Source organism: Rhinolophus sinicus, linkage group LG06 (assembly GCF_036562045.2).
Source record: "Rhinolophus sinicus isolate RSC01 linkage group LG06, ASM3656204v1, whole genome shotgun sequence".
Classification (NCBI taxonomy): domain Eukaryota; kingdom Metazoa; phylum Chordata; class Mammalia; order Chiroptera; family Rhinolophidae; genus Rhinolophus; species Rhinolophus sinicus.
Genome location: NC_133756.1, coordinates 141,403,948 through 141,428,732, shown reverse-complemented (window position 1 = coordinate 141,428,732; position 24,785 = coordinate 141,403,948). Strand labels below are relative to the sequence as shown.

General features: G+C 39.0%; 1 protein-coding gene across 7 annotated transcripts in view; it reads left to right on the top strand.

The window, feature by feature from the left end:
* The window catches only part of MPPED2 (metallophosphoesterase domain containing 2), a 161,993-nt gene that overhangs the window by 25,934 nt on the left and 111,274 nt on the right, over positions 1–24,785 (top strand). For all 7 annotated transcript variants that reach the window (XM_019738618.2, XM_019738616.2, XM_074336162.1 and 4 more), the window contains exon 3: positions 22,802–22,983. In XM_019738618.2, the coding sequence (XP_019594177.1) occupies positions 22,802–22,983 (182 nt within the window). The remainder of the gene's footprint in view (positions 1–22,801; positions 22,984–24,785) is intronic.

Here is a 24,785-nt window from a genome sequence, read left to right as displayed (position 1 = left end):
TGCTAATCACTTTCTGTCGTTTGTGACAACTTCTGCTTACGAAGAGTAAATGCCAGTCACTGTTGGGAGTAGAAAGCAATCTGAAGCTTTTTAGGCAGTTGGCTACAGAAAATGGTTTACATAAAACAAAAATAAAAACTTCAGTTAGTCCCCATGTTTTTAGTGACCAGTATGAAATGCATATCTTAACTGGCTCTTTAAAAGTTATCCTTGAGGAAGATACCTTACAAGTCATTTTGGGATTCCCCTGCTATTTCCTTGAAAATAAATAATTAAACACAGCAATAATGATTCCTGACTTCAAAAGTCGGTAATTTCAGTGACAAATGAGAATGCCCTATTTCACAGATCACCTCCTCCCTCCACTGAGGTTTTCTTAATTCATGAATTTTTAAGATGGAAGTCAAAGAAAAGGTATGAGATCTTAGATAACCCATAACATGGTGTGGTTATCCACAAAACCTCTGTTTATTAACTATGCTATTGACAAAATCCCACAAGGCAGCAGGCAGCTATAGTGCTGATTATGTCCTTTGGTAAATGTGAAGATGGCTTTCAAAAAGAAAAAATCATGACGGTTATAGTGATACACCAGCAGAGTGAAGGAGTTTGATAAACAGTGATGATCTTTGATTATTTGAAAAGGATTAGTAGGGAGATATGGGAAGAATTTAATGTCATGAATGGGAAATTAAAATATGAGAAGGTAGGTGTGTGTTTTTTTTCCCATCAAAACCGAAGACTTAAAGATACTAACCCCAAAAGAAAAACTTAACATTCCTAAATAGCTTACAGTTTTTGCAATAAGACTTTGAAGGAGATAGGCAGTTTTGTGTTATCATATTATTCAAAAAAAAAGTGTACCTAGGAAAAAGATTTTATGTGGAAGGAGAAGACTGAGTATAACTTCTCTTAAATTAGTAAACTTTTAATTGAAGAGTAGTATACATGCAGAGAAGTGTACAAATTAATTGTATTGACTAAACGAATATTCACGAAAGGAACATACTTGTGTGACCAGTATGGGATGTAGTTTTAAAGATCATTTTGTTTTAGTCTGCAAAATAATGTTCTAAAGTCTTTAGAATTTAAATATTATTGCAATCTGCAATAAACTTTTATTAATAAAAATTGTAGAGACCTTTGTTACTATTGCTGTGTGGTTTACAAAGAAGATAATTGTATGCGTTGGGATCCCAGTGGCCTCCCTAGGCGTCCTCTGCAGCTGAATGCTGCAGGGTTTAGACTTGCACGTGTGACTACTTGTGACTTTTATTTAAACTGGTCTCCAAGGCACCCTTTTCGTTTGTAGTCACTTAAGATTTTCTGAAAGCTCCTGTCTGTGATTTGAAAATTCTCTGGATAATATTTCCAAATTGATGACCTTCTTGAGTTAAAATAATTTTTTTTTTTAGTTTAGCTTTAAAGATATCTTTATTTTCTATTCCATTCATCACCATTTTCTCATTGGAAAAATTAACCATGCCTATCCCACTTCAAATGAGCAGCTGCACTTTGAAACTAGATCCTTCTTTTGGCTGTAATTGTCCAAATGAGGAGGCCAAGGTTTGCTAAGTATTTGAAAGGAATTGGTTGTGACTGTAAAGCATTTTTATGCTTTCAATTTTTTTCTCTTCACATGTTGCGGTGTTCCCAGCTGGAAAAAAAATGAAAAGAAGAAAGGAAACAAGGAGCGAGGAAGCAAGGGAGAAGGAGGGAGGAAAGAAAGAAGGAAACGAAAGAGAAGGAAGCGGGTAGAAGCAGTGTACAATGTACCTATAAGAAAGGTAGCTTTTACCTGGGAATAGCTTAACTCTAGCTTTGGAGGAAAGAGAAAGATAAACGATGCCCCTAAAAGTTCAGCCTGAGGAAGACTATCGGGCTTGAAGTGTGACTGTAAACTGCTGACCTAGATTTTTTGTTTATTTTTAATAAATTAACCAGAATAAATGAAATCATAAAATGCATACATGCATATATACATATGTGTGTGTATTGTTGGGTGTTGTTATCACCTCTTTCTGTATGTAACACCTACACTGCCAAGAATAGTTCTGAAACCATTTCTTTAGGAGTTGTTTCTGGAGCCAGTTCATGAGCACATAAGGAAAGAGTTTTCTCTATTTTCCAGCTACAAAAATCATCTCCACTAACACCCATTCACACCTTCCTGAAGAGGCCCTTACTCTGCCAGTTCAACATGCCCAAGGAGTAAAACTCATTAGTGCGTTCTTACCTTTCACTTATTTACTCTGGCTACAAGGCTGTTTAGATTCGCCAGGCTAAACGTCTTCTTTGGTTGGACCATCCTCATGGTCATTGCCATGAATACATACATAGCCATATGCACTTTGAGTTATATACACTGTACTACATCAATTTTCAGTCCACAAACGTATTGGACTGACTACTGGAAAGTTGAAAGAACAGTTAATCCAAATGATCTTATATAAATGGGAAATATGGTCAGTCTGCTTAGAGACTGAAAGAGTTGCACGTTCTGTTGTTTAGGTGACTAAGATGGTTGATTAGAGATGTTTACTGATTGGTTATTTAACAAATAGCCATTCCTTTTTTATTTCTTATGGAAATGAGCAATCATAATAGATTATCTATGTATGTCTGTTAAATCTCCCAATAACTGGGGAAGAATATTTCCAAATGAATATGAATTATAGGTCTGTTTTTATACTGTTGTGAAAGCTAATTGTCTTGCTACAATAGCTGCGTTTAGGCTATCAGGAGTCACAAATAAGTGAAAATATACATAAATTTCCAAAAATATATTTGAAATCTTATATTTTGATTGTACAAAATTTACATTGTCTCTAACGAAAAAGTTTGGATTGAAACCTCTAGCTAAGATAGAAATATTTTAAAACTTATTTAGCCTTATAGAATAGCAAATACAACTCTTTCAGAATTCTGGTATGTATTTGTTTATTTGGTACGGTCATTTTTTTATTCATTCACTAATTCAAATATTTATTGAATTCCTGCTATGTTCCAGGTAAGCAAACTGCATATGTCTGGAAGTGTTTAACAAATTGAAATGATAATGTTATAAATTTATTATGGGGGGAAATGGTTCAATGTAATGCCCCCTAATGATCTGTATCAGCCTTCATAAAAAATTTGTCATAGCCAAAAGTATGAAACTAACCCCTACTATTTTGATTATTTTTCCATTCTGGTGGCTTTTTTCTCATTTTATTGTCTTACCTTGGTGAAACACAACTTTTGGGGAGCCCCTTTCCTCTCTTCTTTAGGACACCTTAGATCTTCTGGACTGCAGGGCATAGAGCCTAAGTTAGAACTGGGGAACCAAGTGGAAAGAGGCAAGCCAAACAGAACAAGGCAAAATCCACAGAGATAGTAATAATAAAATAATGGCTACCATCGATGGAGTGCTTATTATGTACCCAACTAAGTGCTAACTGCTTTAGTATGTTATCTTATTTAATTCTTATCATAACCCTCGGAAGTAGGTGGTATTATTCCCGTTTTGCAGGTAAGAAAGCCAAGGCTAGAAGAGGCTGCCCAGAGTGACGTAGGTTTCACAATTGGTCAGTGAAACATAAGTTTGCGTGAGTCTATGGGTCATGCTAGTCTGCCAAGAAAGCAATGACAGTCCCATAGATTAATGATTTGGACTTTGATTGTTTTCTTTCCCAAAACAACACTCATGATAAAACCATGTGGAACTGAGTCATGAAGAAGCATGGAGTAAATACAATCCAGATCCACAAACACATTTTTGGAATAGCTCCACCAATTGAGACTCTGTAGAGAAGCATGATCTAGGATGACTTCTTCACTCAGATAGAGACACAAATATGGAGGAATTCAATATTAGGAAGCTGGGGGATCAATGGAGAAAACAATATTAGATTGAGAATCATAGGTGTGGGTCTCAGTTCCCTCATCTGTAAAATAGAACCAGTAATGGTTAGAACCAATGCAAGGTCTCCAAGAATCCTTGCATTTCAAGCATTCTAAAATTTTAGGCTGAAGTTACTCAGAATTTTTTATATTATTAGTTCCTGGACTTTTGACTTCAAGTCTGCTGGATAATTCAGGGAAGAGTTACACCTGGAAACATCACGCTCATAGGTCATGGAATTCCAGAGGGAACGTTCAGGACAGTTAACCCATTCAGCTAAACACTCCAAATTGAGTGAAATTTTAGGAAGAAAAATATTTTCTCTTGAAGTACATTTGGGGGCTTGTGGAAGAAATAAATTTCCTCAAAGAACACATTAATATGGAAGTATGAAATAAAGAAATGGAGAGTGGACACTTTACTGGCTGGAATGAAGAATTTGAGATTTCCGAGAAGTGTGATAGGATTTCTTTCTTTCACTAGTTCATAGACATGTTCATGTAAGACTATGTTGGTGGCCTGAGAGACTCTAGGTCGGGGAGCGTCTAGTTTCAGAATTGCTGCTGACTCACACTTTAATTTTGGACAAGTCACTCAGTATCTGAGCCTTGTTTCCTTGTCTGTAAGATGTAAAGTAGGTCTGCTGTCTGATGCTAAAAATCTGTGAATCAGTGTATCTGCTGTTATCACTAAAACAAGAGTGTGACAGTATTGAGGTGACGTTTGGAATGACTGGGTTCCCAAGACGTGAGTTATGGCTAAATGACCAACTCAGAGAACCTGGACTGAGATCGTTCCTATGGGGAGGAAGAAGTCAAGTTCCACCTTAAAAAGATAATTTACAGTTGTGTGAGGATGGTTTGTCCTCTGGGATGAGTTAAATAGGTGATGATAATTCTGCTGTCATACGTGGTGGCATTAGGAAATGGTGGAGGAGACCAGATCTTCCAGTCCCACGTTCCCGTGGTGTGCGAGAGACTGTGTGCATTTGGGGTCGGTGTGAGATGCAGGTCTTGGAAATATGAGAGGTCATGTGGCTGTGTGGAGCTGTGTACTAGTGAACCCACGTCAGGAGGGCTGGCATGAGCACAGGCAAGTACGGGAGATCCTCCAACCCAAAGAAGATGTGGCAACAGGTGGCAGACCTCGAGTGGATATCCTTGAGTTTGGGAGCAGACATTTAAAAATCAGAGACTAACCTTAAAGGAACAGGGCAAGGGCCAATTGATTGCAGTGCCTGGAATTGTGGTAGGTTGTAAAGGCTTAGAAGTGGGAGCGGGCAGAAGCCCATTTGCTAGAACCGAAGTGCAAGGTAACGCAGAGGGAGATGTCAGAATGGCTTGTTCCCCAGCGGCTCGAGGTATGGATTAGGGTTTTCTGAATGTTCTCTGTGGTCAGGGTCAGTTCTGATGCCTGGCCTGTGACTAAGCTGAGTGGTGACCATGAAGTTGCTATGGCCCTGGGTAGGGGACTGACATGGGGACAGGGATCTCTTCTCTGCAGTTGTTGGGAAATTCACAAAGTGCCTGGAGGATCCAGTGTTGGGCAAACTGCCTCAAGACAAGCCAAGAAGTCTAGGAAAGGTGTGCTTTTCTTCTCTAGTTTTTATTTGCTTTATATAGTTAAAAAAAAAAAAAAAAAAAAGACGCGGTAGTCCTCAGTTTCTTAATCTCTAGGTCCTTGACCTTATGTTTATGATTATTTGCACTTATAAGTTAGTTGTCAGTGCAATCTGAATACCGGCAGCTTCCTTCCTGTAGTATAGGCTTGTTTATAATACTGAAATCCGTACAACATAAGACATACCTACTCTATGCCAGAGATGGTGCTTGGAGTTGCAGATACCGTATTTAATACTCAAAGAAACATCTAAATTGGCTCTTTATCCCTCCTTCGTGAGGTTTGAATCAAAGTTCAAGTCCAGCTTTTCTTGTCACAAAGCTCATTTTTTTCCACTAGGCCATCCTGACTTTCAACTTGAAATAGCAATTTCTTTCCTGTTCCTCAATCTTGTTTTTAACAGGTACAGTGAAGATGAGTTCAAAATTCTAGCTATGGTGCCTGGTAATTTACAACTGTTGTCTTCTCTTTGCTTAACCTTTCACTGCTTAAAACAAAAACCCATGTTTGTTTGTTTGTTTTAACTGTGGGAAATGCAAATGCAATTCACAAGTTTTTTCTGGAGACCACACAATCTGGCACTGAATTTTGGATCTTAAGATGATGGTCATGCATGAGGGTGAAGGTAAAGAGTAAGCACTGATAATTATGTTTTCTGACTTCAGTGTTACATACTGTGACTATAAGCAAGATCTACATTGATTTTTATTATTATTAGTTTCAGGTGTATAAATCAATGTAATAGTTAAACATTTACACCCCTCACAAAGTGATAACCCCACTCCCCCAATCTACTACCCCTCTGACATCGTGTATAGCTGTTACAGTTCCACTGACTCTATTCCCTGTGCTGCACTTTGATTATTTTCTACATAACCCTTGTTCTTCTGCCTCTTTCACCCCCTACCCCCCCTTTTTTTTCCCTGTTGGGGAATGTTTTACTTATGCTTTTATTTATTAGATTGAGATATAAGTGACGTGTAATATTATATTAGTTTTAAGTGTATAACCTAATGATTTGATATAGGTATAGATCACAAAATGATTGCCACAGTAAGTTTAGTTAACATCAGGTACACATTTTTTTCCTTGTGATGATGAGAACATTTAAAATCTTTTTCTTTTCCTGAAAGAAAATATAATGAACATGATACATGACTTTAAAAAGTAGGTTTTGTGGTGCAGTGGGTGGCAAATGGTGTTGAATGGTGATGGAACAGAGATTTTTGGAAATAAACTGTGGAGGGGAAGAGGAGAAAAGCAGATACATCTGTGCCCTGTGTTTGCTTTGGAGCACATGCTCCAAAGCTGGGCGGTGTTGTGCTCTTGACTCTGCTCACTGTGGGTGGCCAGCATGGTGGAGAACATTATTTTACTTATCTTCGAGGAATTGCTGTAGTTCTGCCCAGAACCACTGGCATTTGGGTTCACACATCGCTGAACTACCAGGCTGTTGGCATTTAAAGAGTAGGGAGCACGGTGTCTCTCACTTATGGTGAGAAGTTATGTAGCTAGTTCCCAAAATGGCCCAAGCTCATGACCACAGACAAGCCCCATTGTTAAGACTGTGTGTCTAGAAATCTTGTCTGGGCTTGACAGCTTAAAAGCCTTTTGGGGGAGTTCAGCAAAGGAAAATGGTTAAGAAAATTATGACAACACTAACCCATGAAATATCCCGCAGCCAGTGAAAACGTTTATAAAGAGTCTGCAGTAACATTGAAAATGCTGACGTTATAATGATTTAAGTGGAGAAAAAAAAAAAAAATTTAAAATAATCCCAGAATATAATGTTTGTAGTGCAGAATGATCCCAATTACGTATGTTTTTAAAAAGCATAGCAAAAAGACAAAATGTAAAGATACCAAAATGTGACTAGTATCTATCTCTGGGTAAATGAATATGGGTTTATCTTTCTTTGCTTTTTATACACATGTACATTAGTAAGCATGTGTTTTATAATTAGGTATAAAAAGCTTTTTATCGCAGTAAGATAATTTCTCATATTTTGGGGAAACTCACCTTTGTGGATCAGGAAAATTGGCTTGTCCTTAGTGATTCTGGTGACTCTTATGTGACTGAATTAACACATTACATTGTGTAAAATAACACCTATTTGACACGAGAACTTAGGTGATCTAGAGACTTGACAGTTTGAATAGTGCCCGGTGATAATAATTTTAAGAGACAGAGTTGAATTGTGAGTTACAAAGTGGTATGTTCTTTCCCCGTTAGGGTACAGGGTGCTTTATTATCAGTATATAAGAGTGTTGGAACGCTTCACTAAGGAGAGTAGTCAGGTTTTGTCAACCTAGTGAAACTAAGGTAATCCTGAGAAAGTTTGCAGAGACAGAAATAACTACAGAACAATAATGATTATGTTAATGATTCATCCTTGACGCTGGGCTCAGTGCATTCTCACTGCTTTCTCACAGCATCTTTAGGAGGTAACTATTTTTACCCCTAACATAAACATGAGAAAACTGAAGCCTGAGGTTCAGTAACTTGCCCACGTTCTAGAGGTTGTCAGTTTGTATATTTGGGATTCAAATCCGTGCTGTTTGTCTTGGGAACTTATTATGCTCATAAAGTTTTCTGGGGATTCTAGTTAAGTTCATGCAGGAATTTATATTGGACATCTGTTTTCCTTCGACAAGAACTAAGAGATGGAAGCAAATGATATTTGGACCAGTGAAAACACCTGACAGAAGATGGCATTTTCTAGTTTTAGAGTGTTTTCTGTTGGACGGTATCAAAGTGGACAAAACTAGAATTTTAAGACTTTATTAGGTATTTAAAAGTAAATACCTAATATTTGAAATCTTCAGAGCTGGAGAAAACTTCTATTTCTTCAATTTAACATTGGATTTGTGTAGAAAAAAGGATTGGACTGGGAGTTGGTATCATAGTGAATGAGCCAGAAGTCGGACAGACTCCCTTTGTAACTACGGCTTCACCATTTATGCATCGCTGACACTGAGGAAATTATTTAACTTCATAAACCCAGTATTTCTCGTCTATAAAATGGGATTAATAATACCCACCTTACAGGGTTCTTGCAAGGAAGCGATGAAGTAATGTTCATAAAGTGCTTGGCACAATGCTTGATGCACAGCCAATGGCACTCATTGATGGTGGACATTCTTTTTATTACTAGGAGTTGGGGAGCATGGAGCTTAGATCCAGTTCTGTTACTAACATTGGTCATGAGCAAGTCCCTCAAACCATTTGGACTTTAGAGTCCAATGGCAATAATGACACTGTCCCTTTTACCTGTAAGGTGAGGATGAAATCAGATTATGTATGAAGCAGCTTTTTGGAAAAGTATGAAGGGTTGTCCCAATGTACAAGTTAAACATGAAGGGAACGCTAGGCAGATCAGAAAGGGCAAAGTAGCTGACTCAAGTTGTAACTGCAACTTTCCCACAGGAATCCAGTTTGTGGAGAACATGTTGAGTGAGTTATACTTAATCTCCTGTGAGAAAGAGCTTTAACCCAGAAATCCTGCAGCACCATTCACAGATTCACCTGATCTGTGCCCTCTTGTCAAGAAAGGGCCAGCCCAGAACTGGAACCAGACCTTGTGGGAGGCTTTATTGCATCTTTTCCCAGGTGAGGGCTGCGCCTTTGGTTATTAGGGAACTCCCTGACAGGCCTGGCTGAGGTTTCCCTTTCACCGGGGAGTGAGAAGAGGAACAAAAAAAGTCCATTACTTCAGCCCGGCAAGCTGTGGGAGCATCAAGTGTAGATGTGTGTGAGCTTGTCCATACCCTTTAGGCCAAGTGCTTATAAAAATTATCTGTATGCTAAATCGCCACAAGCGTTCAGCGAAGTTTTGCTTTGGCAAACTCACATCAAAATTTCTGGATATTCTCACATCCACTCTGCCGGGCCGTAATGGGAATGCTGCCCTGCCACAGGTCCTGTAGCAAACATTTCAGAGTCAGGACAAAGAAAGAGAGACTGTAGTCTAGTCCTGCTGCACTGACTGAAATGGGTTCATGATTCTCTGCGTGTTTTCTAGTACTATGCATGCTACAACTTAGGTGGAAAAGACAATAATTTCCTTGGAATCAGAAGCTGATTTGTAGTTGGGGTTTATATAAATCTTTTCAGTGACTTTCTCAGGCCACTATTCACCCTAGATTCCAAAGGAATCACGTTGTCTATACAGAAGAGCGCCAGCCCCGATGTAATCGAGTTTAAATCTGTCAGTCAGGACTGCTTTCCTACAATGGGCATTTGGAGACAATTGCCCATTAAAATATCCAGTCTCGAGCCCTGCCCTGAAAGCGGATTGAAGGCTTGATAGGGATGACCGTCTTTTTATTATTATTGTTGTTGTTATTTTAAAAAGCAATTGATAGGAGAATGAGAAGGGGACTTGTCTGAACTTAACATGCCCCTTAGGCCACCCTTCCCTAAAAGATGATTTAAAAACAGGCAGTGAGCCAGAGAATTTTCAAGGCTAACTTTCTCACGTGGAAGAGAAAAATTATTGCAATGCCCTTTAGCTAAGTACACTCACTTCAGCCTTTATGGATGGCAGTGGTCACGTGTTCACTTCTTCATGAGGAAGAGAGCTTGAAACAATCACACAGCAGAACCTCCTGAGACTGGGGGTGGAATGATATCTGATAGCAGGGCACAGGGAGTACCTGTAAAGTTTTTTCTTTTTCTTTTTTTTTTTTTCTTTTTAAAAGAGAAGGTTTTTTGAGGAAGTTATCTTTCTGCCAAAAAACTAAAGTGGTCTAACCTCCTTTTCATCTTACCATCACTGCTCTAGCAGAAAGAGATAGTCGACATGCCTGAGTCATAGCCGACCTGTAGGGTGCTACAATAGGCCATTTTGCAGGATGCACACGCCAGCAATGGGCCTCTACAGTTTAGCATTCGAATGGGTGTATGCAGGTGTAAAAAGGAGCAAACAGAATTATGCAGAATTATGGTGGATGAAGACTTTCTAGTAAACTTATAGCAGATGTTGACAAAGAACTGAGAATTATTTGAAGTTGATTTCCCTTATCCAAAGTATCCAGGAAAGTCACTGATTTGAACTAGAATAGGAAAATTTTATATGAACTATCATGAAACCAATAAAATAATATAGGAATGACATATAACCAGCCACTGAAAGAAATTGGATCTGGCCAGGATAAGAAGCAGGGTATAATTTGATTTGTATATTATTTTTGTGGGTGTATAGGAGATGATAGATAGATAGATAGATAGATAGATAGATAGATAGATAGAGAGTTTGAACTGAATGTAAGCTAACTATTAAAGTACAATGACTAAAGTTTGGCCTTTATAAAATGTGGTTTGTACCTTGGGCTCAGTCATTCATGGCTAATACTTTTCATTGTTTTTATAAAGTTTGGAATAAAATAAGTACTTGTTCCTGATGGGTACCTGCTCTGGGTGAGTAGTCATAACTGTAGTCATGATGATTTGGTGTCCAGATTTTGTAAAAACTGGTATCTCGATAATGCATTTCTATTTGGATTTAGCAATCCTTAACAACTGTGCAGTAGAGAGATACAAGCTTCAACAGCTTTAGGAAAATGCAGGTCACTTTACAAATGCAGTGTGTACCGGGGAATTACTTTCTTCTCAACTTGGCACTCTGACTCACTTTCCTCACCTTCACACGTTTATTTCTTTATTTTTTTATTTAAATGCTCTTCCTTTTATGTTGAGTGACATTACCTTAGCTGTCTGCTTGGTGAACTGCTACCCATTCAAGGCCCAGATAAAATATATCTACTTTGTGAAGACCTCCCATTCCCAAACAGAGCTAATTCCTTTCATCAATATTCTCACAGAAGCATCTTCATAATGATGGCTAACACTTGTTGAACACTTAATATGAACCAGTCCCTTTACAAGCAAGTTGCTTAATCTTTGCATCATCTTTATGAAGCAACTTCTGTTATTATCCCATTTACAGATGAGATAACTGAAGCTTAGAGAAGTTTAATAACTTGTCCAGGATTTCAAAGCTAGGCACAGGCAGAGCCACGGTCCAAACCCAGGTCTTGATGTTCTAAGTGACATCAATGATCCCTAAAGTGACCTCATAATCACTTTGTTCTCTTAACTCACCCTCCTCCCATACCTATGTAGGTATATATAATTTGTGGTTACATTGGTTACAGTTTGATATATATGCCCTCCCAAGCAAAAATGTGAGGTTCAAGATGGTGAAAATGGCATTTTGATAACTCTGTAAAAGAATAATTATTAAAAATCCTGACTCTCATACAGATATACAATGAACACTGGTCAGAAATTTTATTTAACTCATTTATAAATGAGGGAACTAAGACATTTGTTATAGCGGATTCATTGGGGAACCTCAAATTTATGTGGAATAAAAAATGTTGAAATGAATTTATAAATGGATGCAAAACTGGAGGAGGAATCAGTTGAACCTCCACCAGAGAGAATGCATTTGCATCTATAGTTAAGAATTATTTGCATTGCTTTGATTGACCTACAAGTTAAAAGTAGTAAGATACCCCCCAAAATAAGGCTTATGTCCCCATGGGACCAGTTAACGTCTGGAGGCTTCAGCATTCTATTAGAGGGATGCTCATTCCGAAATTTAAAATTTTCCCCCAAACCTCTGAGAAACACTATTGCATAGCAAAGGGCAGCAACTCATGGTTTATACAGGCTCCAAATCCAAAGTCCCAAGCTTATTGGGTGACTCTAAGCAAAATTTGGAGAATACGGAACACACACACACACACACACGTCATACAGAAATCTTGACAGGCTTGAAAGTAATAATAGAGGAAAATCCCCTAGTAGATGCTGCTAAATATCAGGTATGATTATTAGTAAAAAGGGTCTAACATATACCGGGGGTGCCAGAAAAATGTATACACGTGACTTGTAGTCGTCTTTTGTTATCGGTATATATTGAGTACTATAATTTTAATACAGTTTTTTCCTTTCTTAAACTGTGTATACATTTTTTAGTACCCTCTGTATTCTTGCCAAATTAATGTTTGTTGAGTGACACAATCAAGAGTGGACGAACTTTCTTTTTTAAAGGTCCAGGGAATAAATATTTTAGGCTTTGCAGGCCATATGGAGTCTGTCACAACTCTGAAACTGCTGCTGTAGCTTGAAAGCAACCATAGACAATATTTTAACAAATGCATGTGGTTGCGTTTTAGTAAAATGTTCTTTCTAAAAAACATGCATTGTCCTGAGTTTACCTATGGGCTGTAGATTGCTGCCGACTCCTGGATGAAAAGATTACGATGGCTGATTCAAAAGTTTGGGGTGGAAAACTAATTTCTAATGGTACCAATTGGTGGGCCGTGCCAAAGTCACCCAACAGGGAAATGTGGGCAGAGTTTCCACGTTTAGCCAGTGCTAATCAGAAGTTTTAACTTAGTAAAGGGCATTTCCCTTTGTTATTTATTATTCAAAGTAAATTGACTACTGCAATCAGACCTAAATGTGATTCTTTCTCAACCACATACTAGCAGGTGATCATGGGAATGTCACCCACCAGCTGTATGTACCATAGATACATCAACTCTGTGATCATCGTGAGACTATGTCAACTACAAAATACTGAACCCTGGAAATAAGTCTTCGTTCCCAGGTGGGGAAGAAAGTAGTCCTTCATGGTTCTTCCATCGTATGGGAACTGTGTAACTTTTAGGGTTGAATAGTGGGCTAGCTATTTCAGCAAAGGATAATGATGTGAGGTGAAATGGTGCTCTTTGTTGTGATGAAACAGTGTCCAGAGTCATATACATTGAATCTGAAAATTATTGTACTCGGATTGGGTTAATTTGGCCAGGTCCTTAGACCTTGGCATCATGTTAAGTGGCCTCACAAATAAGCATTTGTCTTGAACTGTACTTAACCTGATGCTCTGCAAGTAGCTGTTAATAAAAATGGTCGTTTTGCCTTAGGCATGACTGAGTTTTTTTGAAAGTAAGTCAATCAACTCAAGCCAAAGTCTGAAAAAACAAAACGAAACCCCCAAACCATTACAGACCAGTAAAACCCAACTGAAATGGCTACACACTTTAAAGAAGGCCCATTAGCTATGCCAAATGAAGTTACCTGCACTTCTGATAAGCACAATTAACCAAACAGTGAGTGCCATTAACAACGACTTGTGAGACGTTAAGCATTAGAAAAACTTGGCTTTGATGAGTTGGAAAAGTGAGAAAGACAGTAGGATTCGGTCTCCTTGACAAAGTTTTAATACGAAAAAAAATCTTGTGTCATCAGACCAACACCTCCTAGTAAAGGACCCCCCCCAACTTTTAAAAAAGGAAATACCTGTGTTTTTGATGTCCCTTAAGGTTCTTTGTACTTGACTGAGCCAGATGAAGACATATTTTCAGGGGGACCAATGTTTAAAAAACCCACATTTTGTTCCTGAATTAGTCATTGTAATTATTGACTTAAAAACCAGGGTGCCCCGTTTCAAGACAGAGTCTGCTCTTACATCGGGGTGCGCTGTGTTGGGTTAGAGGAGTTTGTCAAGCGGGAGGATGGCAGACAGAGCAGACGCTGGGCATTCCGCTTGGGGCAGAGAAACCCCCTACCAGCCCCGTACGTTCGCCAAAGTGCTAAATCTTTCTCAGGTTCCGTTTTCTCGTTTGTAAAATGGGAGAAAGACGGGGCCTACCTACCTGCTCTGCTATAAGGATGAAATGAAAACCACCCGTGGAAAGGGCATCCCCCAGTGCTTGGCTTCTGCAGGAAAACGCGCTATTGCTATTTTTGGCCAAAAAATTCTGTGTCGGTATCCACATGTCTTCGTCTGTTTGGGCTGCTACGACAAATACTGTAGCCTCGGTGGCTTCAACAGCAATTTATGTCTCGTAGCTCTGGAGGCTGGGAAGTCCATGTTCAAGGTGCCAGGCGCTTTGATTCCTGGTGAGAGCCGGTTTCCTGGCTCGTAGATGACCACCTTCCCGCTCTGTCCTCATACGGCCGGGACAGAGATCATCTTCTCTTGTCTCTGTTTGTAACGCCACTCATCCCATGTAGAAGAGCTCCACCCTCATGACCTAATTACCTGCCAAAGGCTCCACCTCCAAATGCTATCACATTGGGAATTGGTTGGGGCTTCAACAGAGGAGTTTTAGGGGAGGACAAACATTTAGTCCACAACACCAGCTCAGTGACAAAAATGAGGACAGGATGGAGCGACAGGAGACTTAACAGTGTAGCATGTTGTCGTTCAATTTTGACTGCTTCTCCAATCCTTATTTACTGTATACTCATGATGACAGTTTCTGTTTATAATATCATCATCAGATTTCTACTGCCTTTCCTTCATATCCTCACCTTCCTATATGTTTTCAGTTGACTGGGCTTGGCTTTATCACATGCCTAGGTTTTTGCCAGCTCCCTTTTCTCTTCTTTAGTTCCCTCCCACCCCAACTCAACCACCCTCAAATCTTGCATGGAGCCACATCGATTTTCTAAAAGCCAGCTTTCTTTATGGCCTTCGGCACCTTTCAGTGAGGGAGGAGGACGTGTCGTTGCTTCCAGGGCTGGTTCCGGCCCCACAGTCTGGCTCTGTGTGGTCTGGCCCCAATCCCAGCAGCCTCTGAAACCTTCCACTGCTCCCTGTCACAGTGGGTCTGCTGCAGCCACGCCTCTTTACTCACAAGTCCCAAATATTCCATGAGCGTCCATACCCCTCCTGCTGTTGCCAGAATAGTTCTTCTTTTCTGCCTGTTTTTCCGAGCCCTGTGCATGATTAAATCCCAATTCAAGTTCCTACTTCATGCCACTCTCATGCCTCTTCTTTCTGAGCCTAAGATCCTTTGTCCCAGGCATTTGAGATGGACACACTACGTTGGTTTCTGTACCACTGCAATGTCCCCTGTTCTTCCCAGCCCTCAAGCAATACCAGGCATTTTCTCCTTTACCCCACAGCACCTCACACATCCTTGATTAAAGCACTTTGCATGTTGTTGCATAAATCATCTGTTTACATACCACAAGAGCCATCTCAGACTTGATTATAGTTGTCTCCCTAGCACCTCGCACAATCTATGGCCCATAAAAGGTGCTTAGTAAGTGCTTGTGAAATGACTAAATAACTGAATAGAAACCAGGCATGCCAATAAGCATTTGTTGAAGAATGAATTAATTGACAGATCAACTACAGAATCTCTGAAGGAACTACCCTTGTTGCTTCTTTGTTCTCCCAGACCCTACCGTGGCACCTGGCACACAGGTAGGTGATTAAGAAATGGTTGTTGACTGACTGACTGACCGACTGGAATAACAGACACTCAGTGCAGTGTCACATGCCTTCTTTTCTCAAATACAGGGCCAATACTCAGAAATGTAAGCCGATTAACTTGGTTGTTAGATTAAAAGAGTGGGAAACATTTAATCCCGGACAATACGTCTCTGGTAGGATGTTTATGACCCAACAATATGCCATTTGAGAGGCTTCAGTGGCTCACAAAGTAGCACCAAAACACCTCAAATGGGACTAGTGCAAGGACCATGAATTCATATCACATGCAGTGCTCAAAGAATTAAATTGTTTCCACTTAATATTCATTGAATGTCAGCACTGTACTTTTGTACTTGGAAAAAATAGACGAGACACACTCCGTGCAGTGGGTTTTGTTAGCTATAATTAGTTGGTGATAGAACAGTGTTGATACAGCAGTTCAGCAGTTAAAGGAAAGCAGTGCCCTTGATACAAATGTGAATATATTTATACATCTGGTTCTGTTCTGCTTACTTACTGCGTTTCAGCACCGTTTCTGTTCTGGGGTATGAGGGCTAATAAGCTAGGAGAATTTCACCAGCTCATAGTTTTAGAAAAACAATAACAGCCCCATATCTGAAGCAACTGGTTAAATCACATATTTTTAAATTTTTGTTTTATTCTGGTGACTGGAATTCTGGCTTTTTTGTTCTCATTTATGCTGAATATACCTGGAGGCTCTATCTACAGTCTTCACTGGCAGTTTTACTTCTCTTTATATATAAAGTCTCGCTAATCCTGATTATATTTGGATGGATCTGGACTGAGTTTATTTTTGCATTGTCTGGAAAGCAAAAAATAAAATTGCAAAGAGAAAGAATATATTTTAAGCTACCGAAGAGACTGAAGTGTTTCTCAAGCCTTGCACAAATGAATAGTGGCGTAGAAACCATGCTCCTGATGACTTGGGGATCATTCAGTCCTTCCCCCCTTTTCAAACACTTGAGGAACAGGGTAGAAGAGGGGAAGTGACCTGCCCAGGGTCATATAACTAATCGATGTAGTAGTGATCTTACTAATCAGTGTAGTAAGAGTGCAGAAAGCCCCTGGACTCCACAAGCAGGGCTCTTTCAATGAGGCTTTTCTGTCCACTGAAGCAGTCCCTCTAAAGACACCTGTGTTTGGAAACATTTACAGTCAGCTTGCATGTGTGACTTGACATCCTGGAAAACGAGGAACACTCTTTATCCATATTCTAAAAATCAGACTTTCATATTGCCCATTCCCTCAAGGAACTGTGACATGCAGTTTTTTTGTGGTGTTAGGAGACTCCATTCTACTGGATAATGTACAGGAGAACTGAGAGGTCAATGTACCGAGCACTGAAACAGATTTTTGACAGTAAATTTCAACAATTCTGAGCAATCTCTCTAGACATGAATGGCTACAAAAGCTTAGGTGATTGATTTGCTGGCATTTTATAATTTTAACTCCAAGTTCAGGTATGTTTTTAGCGTCCAAACCTAAGTGGGTGGAAAGAGAAGTAAATTGGCAGTTAGAAAATCTGCGTTCTAATTCTTTAGAGTGGTGAACCTTGAACAGAATTTTAGTAGTTAGATATTTATGTTAATGTATAGTTGACACATGCAACCAGCATATCCAATTCATGACTTTCAGATGATATTGTTTAGGGCAAAACTGAAAACAAAGTTGTGTAAAAACTGCAAGACACAACAAAAATTAAGTAATAGTATACACAAGTCAGGCAGAACACATGATAGAACACATGATAGTCAAAGAAGTAAAACACAGGATTAAATCATCTCTAAGGCCCCTTCCAATACAAAAATTCTGCGATTCTACTACTTTCAGCGTGGTATTTATTTATTCATTGTTTTGCTCGCGGGTTTTGCATATCTGTATCAAACAATACATCTAAGGTGAATGGTATAACATTGTAGTTCTAGCTTTCATGCCATCTAAATTTTCTGGATAAAAATGAAAGCTTTATTGTCACACTGGCAAAGTTTTTACAGATCAAGTCAGTGGAATGCATAAGCATAGCATTGATATTTTCAAGTGGAAGGGGGATGGGAATACTTTCAGATCTTGTTAACATGCTTTGTAAGGTTTATATTCTATTCTGACACTGAATTATAGGCTAATTATGTACACACAGCTATTACTGTACACATGGCCTAAAAAAGAAATCCATGTCATAACAAACCATATGATAACAGCTTTTCTGAAGATCTATCAATGGAACTTGCAACGCTGTATGAATTTGTTATTGGAAAAAATAACACATATGGCCAGAAAAGGGTTGCTTAATGGAAGCGATAATATCATCATATTTTTTTTTATGGGCAAAAAATTCTAATATGCCAAGGCTGAATAAATAAGAATGGTTTATTTGTTTGAATATGCAGCGAGATATGTAAACATTTGAGAATCAAGTTTCAAGAACAAGATTTGAGGCTTGGGACAAAATCTGGAGTTTCACTTAGAAAATGGTTTAAGATGGTAGACAGCTCCAGCCTGGAGGAAAGTCCACCCGTGTGTCCAGCACAGGCGCCCCGTCTCCTGGGCCAGCTTTTGTCTCTGATAAACAGCTCACTGGTGCATGAGTTCTGACACTACAGATGGACAGGTTCTGACCAACCAGACTACCTAGGCAGTCACCAGGATTCCGAGGGCGCTTGAAATCCTAGCACACAAGGAAAAGCTAAAGAAATGTCTGGCTCCTCAACTTGAATAGAGAAGATTGCAGGGGTTTATAATGCATGTTCCCAACTATTTGGAGAACTAGCAAATGGAAAAGGAACTGAATTCTTCTTCTCTGTTACTTGAGAGTGCAGAGCTAGGATGAAGAAGGATGTCACGGGAAGGAAATGCATGGGTTGATTGACTGTGGTTTATGTGCCCAGTATTGTGCTAAGTGTCATGTATGTGAGGTGTTTTCATTCTCACACATCCCTGTGTGGTAGCTGTAATTATCTCCTTGTAACACAAGGAGAGAAGGAGGTCAGAGAAATGAAAGGTTACTAGGTACTATCGATAATAGTAGGAAAAATATGGCTACTGATTAGTAAAAAGAAATCTTAACATGTATCGAGTGTCTGCTGTGTGTCAGACACTCTTCTACATGCTTTGAGTACATTGTCGCTTTGATCCTTATGGCAATCCTATGGCATAGGTATTATTTTTATGTTCGTTTTATTGGTGAGGAAACCAAGGCATAGGAGTTTAAGCACCTTGCTGGGTGTCCCGCTGTTAATAAATATGGAGCGGAATACGGAGCCAGTTAAGTCTGGCTGAAGAGCTTAATGTACTTTTTACCCTTCTGTCATTCTGCATCTCTACTTTCTGACTTTCTGTGCTACGTGCCAGACTAGTACTTGACAATTTACATCCTCATAGCAACTTAGCAGATTAGGCTTTATTATTCCCATTTTACAAATGGGGGGGGGGGGAAATGAAGACCAAAAAGAATGAAATAACATGTCCGATGTGAATAATTCAGCTAAAATTGTTACTCAGTCTTTGAGCTCCAGGCCAAGTCTCTTTGGACCATGGTCAGCTTTTCAGAGGTGCAGACTCTGATCAGAAAGTCTCTAGCAAACAGAGATATCAAAAACGAGAATGGGCTGCCCTGGGGGGAGGGAGGGGACTCAAGAGCTCCCTTTCTCTGGAAAGCTTGAAAGGAAAATTTATGTCAGCTAGGCAGGCAAGGGGTAGAGGGGATTCAAGCTTTATATAAAGCATTGAACCCAATGCCCCCTAAGGTTTTGTCCAGCTCTGGGATTTTATGATGCTGTGTTTTCTTCTCATCTTCCCATGTCATCTTGTTTTCCCCTGGGTGTACTCAGATGTACGTGCAAATCTCACTCTGATATTTGAATCTGGCTCTGGGGGTTAGATTGCCTTGGTTAAAGACTCACTTGCTAGGATATTTGACATGATGCCTTGGGGGAAATGTTAGGTCATTTGAGAAGTCACCAGCATAAATAGTAAGCAGTAAAGTAGTTGTTAACTAAGAGGGAAAATGTAGCGTGGGGGTCTTCATACAATCTGAACAGGTAGGTTTCCCAATCGTAGTCAAGGTCTCCCTTAAACCTGCTTTTACAGTGAAAATGTTTATCTTGACTTTCCGAACTGTTTACCAAACGCCCAATTTGGAAATAATAGTTTCCCTAGGGTTGTCTCAACTTTAATTATATCCACTCAACTTTAATTAGACATCTTATTTTCAACTCTGAATGTCTTTGGGTGGAAATGTCTTCCTTCCTGTGAACTCCAGGTGATATTTGTCATGTTTTGCTGCAGCGTCTTACCTTCTTGTACTTAGTCCTGTGGGTAACAAAGCACGTCAGTGTCAATGGGTCAGGGGATGTATATAATTGCTGCATTTGTGTCTTTATGCCTCCCTCTTTCCCAATCCTCGACCTTGAATCAATCCTCCACATCTCTCCCAAATGACAGATTGTTTCTCTTTGACAACATCAAGTTGATGGTGTTGATGGGTGAGCCTTTTCTGCCATTGTTTCTGTGTACTTCTGACTCCTTATTTCAGCTCACAGCTGAGAAGACACATTTTCTCCCTATTTCCTGTCCCCTCTGTTTTTCTATTCCTTGGCCTTTATTTCACGTTAATTCTGTGGGATATTTAAATATTTTTCTGGAGAAGGCGCTAGGGTGGGGAGGGAAGTTGCAGCCATTCAAAAATTGACTGGTGTTCCAACAGTCTTAGAAACTTATTGCCCAATATAGAGCTAAGATGGGAAACAAATTATGTACCATGTGATGATTTGTTTGTTGAAGTTGAGTAGATTCATAGAGTATGGGCCTATTCACAGCGAGGGGTGTATATCTGTGCTATTTTATGTTTGATAAATTCAAAATGATGACTGTGATGGCCCTCTGATAAATTTGGATGGACTCATAAAGGATTTTGATTTACTAGTTGTGTCCGTAGCTTAGCTGAGTTATAGAAAGGAAGGGGGCTGTGTGTATACATTTTTATTAGGCTGAGAACTAGAAAATAAACATATATGTGTATATGCACACATAGACAATATTGAATTTATTCATATACTTAAAGTCCAGTGGTTATTTTCTTTCATTCAAATGTTGGTGGATTAAGTATAAATGTGCACAGTCTCATTCTAATGAGTCTCTTAACTTCAGGGATCGGGATAGAATATTACCTATCATTTTCAGGGGGTGACAGTCTGATGCAGCAGGAGAAAATCATTCATTCTCTGAGAAAACTACTTTTAAAAGACAGGAGCTATTGATAAGATTAGAACCAAGGCGACTGTAATAATCTCAGAAATGGCAAGGAAGATGCCAAACTTTTTCATATATTTTTTAAAAAATCAACATTGGATATAATCAGGAAGGTTTCCAGGTTACTCATGAGATCTCCGTGGATTAGTGAATTTTCTCCATGGTAACAGCATTATTAATTTCTAACCCTTACGGGAAAAATCCATTAATTTTTTGCACGAGGTAAACCTGCCTTTTGGGTTTCCAGTTAGACCCACTGTGTTGACCAGTTCACAGTCCCTCCCTCCTTTCTTCCTTTTTTTCCTCTCTTCTTCTAGATCTTCTTGCTTACTTTACTTCTTCTCTGTCAAAGAAAAAATAAAATTAAAAGATTAACCATGAAAGAAATGCAAAACTAGCCAGGATGTATACTGATATCTTTATTTCCCTCACTACAGTTGCCATTGTTAAAACAGTTTTTTTTTCTTTTTAAAAAATGGGAAAAAGAAAGAAAAATTAAACAAAACCTGTGGAGGCAAGATATATAGGGAATCTTGTGTTGAGCTTTCAATGTGTTCTCTGCTACATGTTAACTGTCAAGGGTGGGACTGTGATATGAAATATTGTTCCTTATTTAATGTTCCACACTGTAATCTCCACATTGCATGTCTGTGTCTCTTGTGACCTTCTCTTTGCATTTATAACTGCTTCTTTTCACCCATAATCCAAAATAAGTGTGCATTCCTACAGAGAAATTAAAGGAAGCTGTCAGTGTAGAGTTAATACAGTTAAAGCATCCTTAACTCTGCTACCAACCCCTTAAATAATTAAAACTGTATGCTTGAAGAGTCAGATTTGCATTTCTTTACCAAGTTTATGTAGCACACTTTGTTACACTCAATTAAATGAGAATGTTCTGTTTCATTTTCTTTGCTTCGGGTTGATCATTTTGCCTTTTGATTCTTATGCCCTCGTGTAATTTCACAGTGCTTAGGTCTCTGAAACTATACATATATTAATGCATATGTAGATCTATAGACACCCATTAAAAGGCATACTGTTTGTACTGAGTAGAATGTTTGCCCAAGGCATTTGGGCATTCCAAGTAACCTAAGGTGTATTGGGACTGCAGATAATTCATTGTGGTAAAGAAGGAGCTTGACCAAGTTTTTTTTTTTAACACCCGATGATTTTTTTTTAAAGTTCTCTTATTTTGACATCACCTTCCCTCTCTGCACTTTGATTTGAGAATCTCTTAGCGAAAACAAGAAGATACCGGTGTTGAATGGTTCTGGAAAGGGTATTAAATATTAGTACTATCTATATATTTCTCTACACCTCAGTTGGCAAATCATGTGCAGTGTTCTCCGTAAGTTAGTTCATTGCTTAACTTATGCATGTTTAAGAAGGAATAAATTAGTTATTCACTTCCTAATGAGTAGTGGGATCAATTGCAGCACAAAGAGAGAGAAAATCGCATAATTTTGCTTCCCCAGTTGGGGTTCAATATCCCTAAACTTTACCATTAATCACTCTATCAGTTTCCTGGGTTACTGCCGACTCTGCATGTAAGATATTCTTTTTTAATTCTCCTCCCAGGTAAGTAAGACGTTTTGAATTTGCCCACTGGGTTTGTAGATGAGTGATGCTGTCTCTTTTGTACCCCAAAGTGTCCCTTGTTACAATGGTCCCTTCTGCCTTTGCCTCAGTTTGGGTGCGTTCAACGGCTAACAATCGATATGTATGTGCGATGACAATTACGAGGGTTCTAATATATTTAACTGTTATGGGATCTGTTATGTCTACTTTAGGGTCGACCCCATCCCATATGACACTCCAAAACCAGCGGGCCACACGCGGTTTGTCTGCATCTCAGACACACACTCCAGAACAGATGGTATCCAGATGCCTTATGGGGACATCCTTCTCCACACAGGCGATTTCACCGAGCTGGGACTGCCCTCAGAGGTTAAGAAGTTTAATGACTGGTTAGGTAAGGAATGATTGCGTTCTGGCGCCCCCAATTAACCTTTCCCGTCCGAGTGTCACTCACTTCGTCCTAATTGAATTAGAGCACTTGGAAGCCAGCTCAGCCATTTCTCGTATGATATGCGGTGGTGTCTAGCTTTAATCCAATTCTGTTAATTAAAGATGAATTTTTAGATATTTAATTTTACTGTGCATCCTTTCAGTGCCTGGCCTCGGCGGCTCTGGGGCAAAGGGATGGAAAGCTTTGAAACCCATCTCATCTCGCTCATTCTGCTTTAATGAGGGCATTCATTGGCACACATGAGACCTAGAATCCTATTTTTAATTCATTGACTCTGCAATCTTTCCTAGATATTACGAGCAAAGATGTACAAATGACCTACTAGTAAGAGAACATTTCTAAGAAATGAAGGAGCTTGTAAAACTCCTTCTGCGAAGGGAGGGTCCTAGCACAGTGCTGTGTAAGAGCCGCTTTTCTAAGTGAACCAGAGGGGTATCCTAAGACCCCTGAAAATACAAGGTGTCCTCGTGTAAAGCTCCAAAAACTTGGAATATGAAACCACCCTAGCACTGTGAAAAGTACCATGGAAACTTTGTGGTTACTGGAGAGGCACCCACAGGTCAGGGGTTATCTGAAAAATCTTGACTCCTGAGTCAGGCATGGCCAAATATTAGCATTACAAGGCAATCATGAGGTTATTCATAGCTAGATTAGATGACAGATCTTTTTTAGAATCCTCTTAGGTGAAGGAAAGAAGTGCAAAGGTTCTGAGATTTTCAGACTCTCTAAAGCTACTAAAGAATTACATAGCAGAGAGCAGAAATCACTCTAAAAGAATAATGTCATGAATAATATGTCAGCCAACAAAAATTACTGAGGAGATTTAGGCAGAAACTTTAAACTAAAACAGGGATTGAGAAATTTTTAAATGTTTAAATAATTGATCAAATGTATGTGTTAATGGAAAAATAATATTCATTAAAAGCAGTTAAATTATTTTAAAAACAAACCAATAAGCCTAACTAATAAGCCTAACTAATAACATAAGTATTTTGAGTTTTCCTGTGTTCTTGCACATCTGTTCACATTTTATAAAGTTGACATCAGAGTGCATATCTGCTTTTTTACTTTTGGTTATTTTCATTTGAGAGTATTGGTAAGAGTTTAAATGATTTTGCATAATTTTCTTATTTCTCCTTTTTAATAGCAATATGACATTCATACTGTGCTATGCTTCTATGTAATAAGATGCCCCTCTGAAATGAACATCTAAGTTGATCAGTTTTCCTCTGACAGCTAACACTGAAATGTGTGTTTTCAGTGTTTGTGTATGTCTTTCTGCTTCCGTTGACTAATTTCTTAGAGTAAAATACAGTCTGAGTTAAACTACTAAGTCAAAGGATATGAAATTCTTCATGGTCCTTGTCTGTTGGCATATTGCTTTCCGAGGGGGTTGTGGCTGTGTACTACATTTCATTAACAGTGAAGGAATATACCAATTTTACCACTGTCTTGGCGGCATGGACATTGGAGCTTATATTTCGTGCTGCTTTAGAAAGTATTCAGCCATCTCATTTAAAACAGCAAGATATCTTAAGTATCATTCAGCACAATCCTATTTTTACAAATAACTCAGAGATGCAGAGAAGTTAAGTGACTTTCTCAGAGTCTCCTTGTAGCAGACCTGGGTCTATAATCCACATCTTTTCACTGCTCTTGCCTCTGTAAAATTAGCTTTCAAGTACTATTATCTCATCATTTTAGCAACATTTATTTATGAACTGTTAGCAGGCAAAATTGTTTTG